The following is a 10010-nucleotide window of genomic DNA, read 5'->3' as shown; positions in this document are numbered from 1 at the left end:
AGGTAGGCAGATGCAGCTGTGGCAGGGCCCAGGCCAACCAGCGACAATCCTTTCCCTGACTCATTCCTCCTCCTTCCCCGCTTCCTGCCCTGCTGACGTTTTGAGGGATCCCTCCTACGCAAGCAGGGCCACCACCCTTTGCTGCTGCAACTCTGCACCTGCACCAGCCAGTGAGAGTGGACGGCACAGGAAGGGCCACCAGAGGCCTCCCGCCGCCCTGGCACACTCAAGTTGCAAGGGTTGCACGCAGGCCGGGAGTAGCAATAGGGTTTCATGTATGCGCAGGGCCTTGGAGCAGGTGTGATTATATGGGCCCCCATTGCCAGAGACTTGTGAGGAGACTTCTGCATGTGGAAGCAGGCAACTGGATTGGGCCTTGCGTTTTTCTTTGTTTTTTATAGAGCCTGCCCAGAGACTGAGGACGAATGGCAGAGAAACCATTACCAGTTTGTGAGTCAGTACTGCTGCTGCAGCTCCTGTTTGTCGCTAGTACATCGGGTGTGGCTTCCAGTCGTGATCGCCCTCTTTGCAGCGACAGCCCGTTTGGCTTGCGATCAAAACAGCAAGTGGGACATTGTGCAGACAGCAGTCTCATCTCAGAGCAGAAGCCTCGTCGATGCCCAGAAGCCATTAAAGGCTGCTTTGGTTTTGCTAATAACCCGTCTTCTCCCATTAGGCTGATGAAAACCGATCCTTGTAGTAAAGACCTTTAAGTAACTGCTTCAAGACACAAAACGGTAGCCTCTCTGTCTGTCTCAGAGACTGAATTTTAAACACAGGGCTCATAAATCTGCTGCGGTCTGTCTGAACCACAGGTTCCTCTCAGAGACTTCATAAATGAGTCAGATCCTGCGCGCTAGGGAAATATGTGAAGAGAGAGTTTTTGCACCTAGTCCGGTGGTAGAAAGTGCCCCCCAGTCGCAACTGATTTAGGGAAGCCCCATGGGGCTTGCAAGGCAAGAGGCAAGCAGAGGTGGGCTGCCGTTGCCTACCTCTGCAAAGCAACCCTGGACTTCCTTGGTGGTCTCCCATCCAAGTACTGACCAGGGCTGACCCTGCTTAGCTGCTGAGATTTGATGCTTTTGGACTAGCCTGGGCCATTTAGGTCCAGGCCACCCCTGCTTTCAGGAGTTCTAAAGGAAAGAGTTCTACTACAACAGACAGGTTTGTGTGTTCTACAGCCAAGAAGAAGAAGAAAAGATTGGATTTATACCCCGCCCTTCACTACCCAAAGGAGTCTCAGAGCGGCTTACAATCTCCTTCCCCTCCTCACAACAGCCACCCTGTAAGGTAGGCGGGGCTGAGAGAGCTCTTTCGAGAACGGCCCTTGAGAGAACAGCCCTGAAAGAACTTGTGACTGACCCAAGGTCACGCCAACAGCTGCACATAGACGAGTGGGGAATCAAACCCGGTTCTCCCAGATTAGAGTCCGTGCTCCTAACCTTTACACCCAACTGGCTCTCCAGTCTGGTTGGATCCTGTGGAAATTCCCACTGATTGGGGGTGGGAAAGGTTTCTTTTTCTGATTCTCCCCTGATCCAGACCCCCAGTCCCCACCCCCATTCCGTTTCCGGAGGTCCCCCGTCTCCCAGGATCTTATGAGGCACCTGAGGCAGTCCTGTTCTGCTGATGGAAATCCCGCACATCAGTAGAGGTTTTTTTCCACAGGATCAATCCCATTAGCAATACATGCCAAGGCAACCCAAAGTCTGCCCCGCAGACAAGGTGAATTCCAAAAAATTGTGGTCACCTCGCAGTGAGAGCAGAAAGCCTCCTGTGTTTAAATATTCAGCACACCAACACCGTCAGTCATTCTCAGACACAAGGTAGTACTTTGAAAGCATTACAGTCCCGCCCCACTGCCTGCGTGAAACAAAACTGCATTTATAAACTGAACAAAGAGTGAAATCTTGACAGCCAAAGGCAGCACCTCTGTGGACAGTATACAAGAGGAGCAAAACGGTATAGCGGAAGAGATGATAGAATGGCTGTTGTTGCAGGTGGGGTGAGGGAATGCTGCTTTTGGAAAGTTCCACGCATTTCAAATAGTCCCTTGCAAATTATGTGCATAAGGGAGAAAAGTTCTATCTCGGCCCTCTTTCTGTTGTACTGGATATTTTGTTTTTAGGTGCACGGGGCATTTAAAAAAACGCGATTTCCCGTCACCCGCAGTGTGAAGTGGTGTCGTCCACTGTGCCACCTCAGTCTGGCAAATGTGAAGACCGGATCAAAGTCGCTCACCATGACAGGACTTACTTTGCATGAAGTAATACATAAGAGCACATCCCCCGCCAGATACAATTCCCAGATAAATAGCCATTTGCTGAAGTTTCCTCAAAGACGGCTGCTGGGTTCTGTTCCCTGAGGGGAAGAGGGGAAGGGGGGAAAAAATAGACTTATTGTATACGAGCAAAATAAGGGAATTCTGCCAAAAGCCTTTTCAATATTCCAGCAAAACAGGCCTGAATAAAAGCTCTACATGCAGCATTCAGTCAATGTGGGGGCCCTGCGGTTCACTCAGAGGAAATCCAGGATGAGAACTGAAGAGGATGGATATCTCTGCTCGAACCCGCTCCTCCGTTTCTTTTGGGGGATGCCACTGTTTTGCTAATTGCCGAGGGGAAAATGACCTCCCTGGTGTGGCCGGTGGCCAGAAATGTGGCATATTGTTCTTGCCAGCTTCCCATGCATGCCAAATAATACAGGGGAAGTATTCAGGCTTTGAGAGGGGGGCAGATTTACCTCAGACTGAAATGCCACACTGAAGGGAGTAAACACCGGGGGTGGATTTGGGTAGGAGAACGTCAAAGGGGGGAAGCCAAGCTGACTTCACTACCAGTAAGCATTACAGCCGCTGCGTTTTAGTGGCTTTTAGCTTTCACTCGCTCACACACAAAGAAAGAGGAGGGGAAAGGAAGTGATAAACAGGAAGGTTTAGTGATGGACTTCCCTCACCCGCTTGGTTTTCTTCCTGCTGCTTTTGCCCAGGTTACTTGAGAAAACCACATTATCTGTCATCTGCCTGAATTGACAGAGTAAAGTAACAAATACCACAGAGAAAGGGAACAGGTAAATGCCACCAAACAGCAGAAAAAGAACAATGTACAACTTTCTCTTGTCCCACACCACCAGGTTATTATTTTTATGAGGTTTTTATCCTGCCTTTCCCCCCCATTGGGGCTTGGGGCAGCTAACGGTGTAATAATACAGTAACAATAAAACCATAATGGCAATAAAGTCCAGTTATAAACTCAACACACAGCAAACTAATGCTTTTGGCATAAAAGTCAAGAGGGCCAATGGTAGGGTCCATTCGTGGAATGTCTGGTGGGATCACTCTTTTCTTACAGGCCCCGTGGAATGCAGACAGGCCCCGCAGGGCGTGAGTCTCCTCCGACAAAGCATTCCACCAGGTCGGGGCCACGATGGGAGGGGCTGGATTACAGAAAAAAAACATGATCTCAGTGTCAGGAAAATGACTCAGTTATACACAACCTATATATGTGCAAGGCTGAGCTTCCTGTCTGAAAATTGTTCAAGTCTTCACTGATCCATGTTCAGGGGTATACATCACAGGTGCCAAAGCAAGGGGTTAACATAAGGCCATACCTCTCCTCCTTTGGGTCTCCTTCAAGGATGGATTCAGACAGCCATGGACCAGGTGGTAATGAAGTTACTTTATTTATTTATTTAGATTTTTAGGTCGCTCTTCCTTGCAAGAAGAAGAAGAAGAAGAGATTGGATTTATACCCCGCCCTTCACTACCCAAAGGAGCCTCAGGGCGGCTTGCAAACTCCTTTCCCTTCCCCTCCTCACAACAGACACCCTGTGAGGTAGGTGGGGCTGAGAGCGCTCTTGATAGAAACGGCTATTTTTCAAGGACAGCTCTGACAGAACTACGGCTTGCCCAAGGTCATCCAGCAGCTGTGTGTGGAGGAGTGGGGAATCAAACCCGGTTCTCCCAGATTAGAGTCCGTGCACTTAACCACTACACCAAAAGCAAGGTTCAGGGCGGCTTAAACAAGAAGAAGACATACAATACGTAATTAAGTTAAAAACCAAGAATAAATACGTGAAACATAGAGCACCGATAATTCATCAGAATAATTCAGGCAGTCCAAGATGGCGGGGGGAAAGGTTCAGGGGGGAGGGGCTGCAGAGAATGGAGGGCACGAGAGTGCAAGACTACATGTTGTACCATCACTGTCCTCATCTGAATGCCTGGCAGAACACCTCTGCCTTACCTGCACTGTGGAAAGGTAACAAATCCTGCAGGGCACGGATGTTCTCCAACGGAGAGTTCCACCAGGTGGGGGAGCAGGGCCAAAAAAGCCCGGGCCCTGGTTGAAGACAGCCGGATCTCTCTCGGGTCGGGGACCGACCAGGAGGTCCTTACGTCCTGAGCATAATGCTCTTCTTGGGGCATACTGAGAGAAGCAGTCCGGAATGTATGTGAGCCCCTGACCGCTAAGGGCCTTAAAGGTCAAAACCATCACCTTGAACCTGATCTGGTGCTCCAACGGAAGCCAGAGCAGCTCGCGCAGCACAGGTTGAATATGTGCCATCCGGGGAGGCCCTGTCAGGACCCGCATGGCCGCACTCAACTACCAGTGTGGGTACAGCTGTTTTGGAACCAGGCTGTGGGTGTGTAAAGTGCTGCCAAGTCACAGCCGACTTATGGCCACCCCGGCAAAGGGTTTTCAAGGCGAGTGAGAAGCAGGGGTGGTTTGCCCGTGGCCTTCCCCTGAGGAGTCTTCCTCGGTGGTCCCCCTTCCAAGTACCAGCTGTGCTTAGATTCTGAGATAGTGGGGGCTACACCCTGCCACCTTCCTTCCAGTCCTGCCAAGTAGTGAGATCAGTTTTACCTCCAATCTCATACCAGGCTCTCCTGTTAGGCGGGAAACACTCTGACTGCCCTTGCTTACAGGGCTGGGATAGTCACATATGCTCCCCAGGGAACATTTTGCTGGCATGCACCCCATTGAAAAGTGCTCCTGTGAGACTCCCCTCACTTTTGACATGACTTTCCCGGGAGACAGTTCCAAGAGATCACGCCCCATGTGTGGCAGAGAAGCAATGGCTACGCAAGGGCTGCTTCCACATGGGGATTTCCCCCACAATGGAATGCAGGAAACCCCTAGTGCGTCATGCTCATGCCATACCTTATGCTCATTTCTACCCACACGGCCTCTGAGCATGACTCACAGGCATCCCAAGGTTTTTCCTCTTGGCAAACTGGATCAAAAAGAAATCTTCCCGAGGTTTTGGTCAAAGGGGGAACTGTGGAGTGGTTGCGGGCGAAGCAAAGAGCCAGTTTGGTGTAGTGGTTAAGTGTGCGGACTCTAATCTGGGAGAACCGGGATTGATTCCCCACTCCTCCACTTGCACCTGGCTGGATGACCTTGGGCGAGCCATAGCTCTGGCACAGCTGTTCTTGAAAAAGAGCAGTTTCTGTTAGAGTTCTCTCAGCCCCACCTACCTCACAGGGTGTCTGTTGTGGGGAGAGGAAGGGAAAGGAGTTTGTAAGCCGCTCTGAGACTCTGAGTGAAGGGCGGGGTATAAACCCAATCTCCTCCTCTCCTCCTCCTCCTCCATCTTTGTGGAAGCTCCGCCTCAGTCACCGCTGGGAGCTTAGCCCCACCCGCTCCCCGTTCAGCCCTTTAAAGGGCTTTTTCCTTTTGCCAGCTCAGCTGCACTCTACTGCATTATAGCACAGCTCAGCTAGACAAACAAGGGGGAAAGGGTTTTTTTCCCCCTGTGCCACGGAGGGCACTTCTCTGCGCTCTTTGACAATGCTGCACTTTTTGCACAGACGCAACACAGAAAGGGGGGAGGGAGCAGGGGTGGGGGAGGTGGTGAGCGCAGCGGGAGGCTGTCCTCGCCCCTTTTGCTGACGCCACGGCAGGGCTGAGTTTTCACAGCCCTGGGTGGGAGCAGCCAAAGAGGCGCATCATCTGCTGAGTCACCTCTTCAGTCGACAGAACAAGAGGAAACGCTAATGTGGGAATTTCCCCCCAGAATAATATTCAAGCTGGGGAACAAAACCAGCTTGCAGCAGCCATGCTATCGCTGGGCAAAGTTTCCTTATCTGCACCAAGATATGGTTGGCGCGGCCTTCTCTCTTCCCCGCTGGCAGAGCATCCTGAGAGCCAACCGCTTAGCTGAACCCAAGTAAAATCCCTGCCACACAGAAAAGTTATTTGCCTTCTTTCATGAGCAATGGGAAAAGCAAAAATAATAGCCTACGATGACGTGCTGTACCTGTTCAAGTTCTTCCCTGCCGCTCTCTTGATTTGAGCCCCAAAGAGCAGTCTGAAAACAGAACAAAATGTGTTAACGTTTTCCCATCTCCTTTGAAACAGACATTATTTCCTTCTCCCCCATCGACGCCCTCCAAAGCTGGGGGGGAAATGCAGAAAACGAGGAACTTTGAAACTGGGAACTGAGAAACACGCCCTACCTCTACTGTGACCACTGGAGTGGAGGCCATATATACTATATTCCAGTGGTTCCCAACCTTTTTAGTATGGTGGCCCAGTAGCAGTGTTCCCTCTAAGCTGAGTTAGTGTGAGTTTTTTAGCCTCCGGCTCACACATTTTTGTCTTAGCTCAGGAAGGATGGCTCCAGAGCAGACTAATTTACGCAGTAGCCAAATTGCTGGCTCACAACTTTAATGCCAGTGGCTCACAGAGTAGAATTTTTGCTCACAGGACTCCACAGCTTAGAGGGAACATTGCCCACTAGTACAAGTTTACTTACGGTGAACCATCCTGGGCAAGACCAAGGTTTTTTTGGCACCCGAGAGTGTGACCTTGTCACCCACGGAGTCCAGCACTACGTTTTCTATGGTGGTTAACGATATGTGGAGAAACCCACAAACATCACAACAAGAGTGCGGCTGCCCCCAGGCAAGCGGCACTCCATTTCGCCATCCTTCCAGCTACTGTCATAAACTTACTAGCTGCTGGACAGACCCCCTGCCCCCCTGGTCCCAAAGGCAGCCGGGAGGCGAAAATGTGAGGTGTTGACAAGGAGACCCAACAGAGAAAGAACAATGCAATGGGCAGGAATGGCCGTTCGGGGAGGGCTGGCCTGAGATCCACCTTCAGAGGCTTCACCGTCTACTTTTGGGTCCTGCTCCACAGGTTGGGAAACACTGCCCTATACATTGACTCCACAAGTCTATAGTTTCTTTTAAGGACTCTCTTGCTTGAGGGTCTGACTCCATTTTAAGTGATGGCACGTAAAACAGAAGAATGCACACCTCATTCCAAGTCCTTTGCATTCCCCCCCCCCTTTAAATATACATGATTCAAAGTGCTTTGGACAGTGAAACGTTTTCCTGTGGCTGAAATGAAGGCCGGGGGAGGGTAAATGCTTGAGCACATAATGCAGGCACCACATTCCCCCGTTTTCTCTTATGTGCATTCTCCCTGGCAGCACAGTTCCCAAGGGAAAGCCGGAGTACATAGATGACAAAATCATTGCCATGCGTGGTGTTTGTCAGCAGAAAGTGTTTTGTAATGAGTATTGCAGGAGCCACCAATGTTTCTGTGCATGATTAGCTCAGGTTCTCTTCTCTTAAAGAGTCATCGTCCTGTCCCCCGTCCCGTCCCCCGTCACACCCTTTCTGCAGAATTCATTGGAGAGCATTTCTACCCACCCATTAGGAATGCATTATGATGCATCTCCATTATTCCTTTGAACTGTGACATAAGTATGCAGTAAGGTTCAGCTGTTTTGTGCACTCGGAATGTGCCGAGAAATTCATGTTTCATGCAGAGGAGCCCTAAGTAACCTTCCTGTTACGTAGGGCGATTGTGACACAGCTGAGACGCTGGCTTCTGAAACCCACATTTCATCACCACGACCACTAAACATCCTTGCTCAACAAGACGGGCTGTAACCACCTTCTCCATATTCTTATCCATTCCCTTGTTGCTGACAGAGAAGTTTCCCATGGTATCTTTCTCCATCCTCATTGGTAGAACAACCCAGTGACAACTCTGTGTGTGAGGGAGAGAGAGTGTGAAGAATTTCAGACAGGCAATATATTCCGGAAGAGGAATGGTTCCCAAACGGTTTCTGGTCTGTCATTTCAGAACCGGTTTGAGAACCGGTTCCCTTCCGGAATATATTTGTCATTTCATACACGATCGCTTCTGTCCTGTTTAGGAAACGGGGCTGAAGCGTTTTACCTGTCAACCGCTTCCAAGTAGTCTTCAGTTTCCTCTCCCGGTTCTGATGCGCTTTTTCCCACCGTTTTTCGCCCGCGCGGGCGATCTCCGGCTTTTTTTTTTTTTTTTGGAACGTTTGCTTTATAGCTTTATAGCACTATAACGGAATAGCATTATATCTTTTTTTTAAAAAATAGTTTATTTTCATTTTTCCATAAAGTACACACATACACGTCTTATTTCAGTACATTGTTAACATTGGGGTTAAAAATTAAATATTTTTCTCGTACCATTTTATGGCCTTATACCATTTCTGGTTAAATTTATCTTCTAGTTTACCAGCCAGAAACATGTTGAGTTTATCCATTTCTATTACCTCAAATAGTTTATTTATTAATTCATCCCTTTTTGGTATCGTGTCTGATTTCCAGTTTCTAGCAATACAGATTCTTGCCATTGTGTTTAAGTATACAATAATACATGATTCGTTATACTTAATGTCGTTGGGTATAATATTTAACAAAAAGATTTCTGGTCTAAAGGGTAAATCGATTTCTGTTATGTCTTTTATCAATTGTTTTGTACATTTCCAAAATCTTTGTATATTCTGACATCTCCACCAGATGTGGAAATAAGTCCCGATATTATTCTTGCATCTCCAGCAATTCCCTGAGACATTTACATAGCATTTTTGTAATCTATCTGGCGTCCAATGCCACCTATATATCATTTTTAGTATATTTTCTTTGTACGGTGTTGCTCTTATTAGTTTAATTGAATTCCAGGATTTTTCCCATTCTTCCCTCTTTATCTTACGGCCCAAGTCCTTTTCCCATTTAATCATTGCGGGCTTTTCCCATGCATCTTTTAACTCCTCTTCTAGTAGTAGATTATATATTTTGCCTATTTGTTTGTCTGACTCTCGCAGCCAAATTTTATCTAGTTGTGTTTCGTTAACGTAGAAACCTTGTTTTTTGTCTTTGGTGAATCTCGAGATTAGTTGATTTCTTTCCCATATTGACAGATTTATCTGCATATCTTGTAGGGTTTCCCAGGGCTTAAGTTCATTTTGCTCATTTAGTAAGGTCTTATATGTTATATTTTTCTCTTCTGTCATTAGCGACGGTATTACAAAGGCCTCAATGGGTGATATCCACTTTGGTATTTTTTCATAAGTTTTTCCTCTTATCTGGCTCCAAATTTGCATTAGGGGTCCTCTTATTACATGGTTAGAGAAGCTTTTCTGTTTATTTTCCTTGTCATACCACACATAGGCATGCCAGCCCATGTGTAGGTCATGACCTTCTAGTTTTAACAATCTTTTATCTTCTAACAATGCCCATTCTTTTATCCACCCTAATGCAGCGGCTTGATAGTAGAGATTCCAATCCGGAAGGCTCATTCCTCCTCTCGTTTTCTTTTCACTTAGGAAGTTATGCTTTATTCTTGCTTTTTTCCCTTGCCAGATAAATATTCTTGTTAACTTGTTCAGTTCTTCAATAAATTTCTTATTTTTAAGGATTGGAATACATTGAACTAGAAAGATTATACGTGGTAGTATATTCATCTTGATCGTGGATATTCTACCCATAAGTGATATTTGGAACTCCTGCCATCTTTGTAAATCTTTTTTAATTTCCTCGAGTGTGACTTTATAGTTATTTTCATATAGATGTTGTTAACTTGTTCAGTTCTTCAATAAATTTCTTATTTTTAAGGATTGGAATACATTGAACTAGAAAGATTATACGTGGTAGTATATTCATCTTGATCGTGGATATTCTACCCATAAGTGATATTTGGAACTCCTGCCATCTTTGTAAATCTTTTTTA

At 47.4% G+C, this 10010-nt stretch overlaps 1 protein-coding gene and 1 long non-coding RNA gene across 2 annotated transcripts in view; both read right to left on the bottom strand.

Annotated features, from left to right (window-relative positions):
• LOC107121942 (cytochrome c oxidase assembly factor 1 homolog) overlaps window positions 1–2846 on the bottom strand; it is a 7793-nt gene extending 4947 nt beyond the window's left edge. Inside the window, exons 1-2 of the mRNA XM_015424958.1 lie at window positions 2837–2846; window positions 2257–2361 (exon numbers count right to left, since the gene is read on the bottom strand). Coding sequence (XP_015280444.1) covers window positions 2257–2361; window positions 2837–2846 — 115 coding nt within the window. The remainder of the gene's footprint in view (window positions 1–2256; window positions 2362–2836) is intronic.
• A 108-nt stretch (window positions 2847–2954) lies between these two features.
• The window catches only part of LOC107121945, a 118770-nt gene continuing 111714 nt past the window's right edge, over window positions 2955–10010 (bottom strand). Inside the window, exons 3-4 of the long non-coding RNA XR_001482890.1 lie at window positions 6262–6312; window positions 2955–3022 (exon numbers count right to left, since the gene is read on the bottom strand). This is a non-coding gene — a long non-coding RNA (uncharacterized LOC107121945). The remainder of the gene's footprint in view (window positions 3023–6261; window positions 6313–10010) is intronic.

This window comes from Gekko japonicus, unplaced genomic scaffold, assembly GCF_001447785.1.
Source record: "Gekko japonicus isolate JY-2015 unplaced genomic scaffold, Gekko_japonicus_V1.1 scaffold1918, whole genome shotgun sequence".
NCBI classification, from domain to species: domain Eukaryota; kingdom Metazoa; phylum Chordata; class Lepidosauria; order Squamata; family Gekkonidae; genus Gekko; species Gekko japonicus.
Note: the sequence above shows the minus strand (reverse complement) of the source record. Positions and strands in the feature narration are given on the sequence as shown.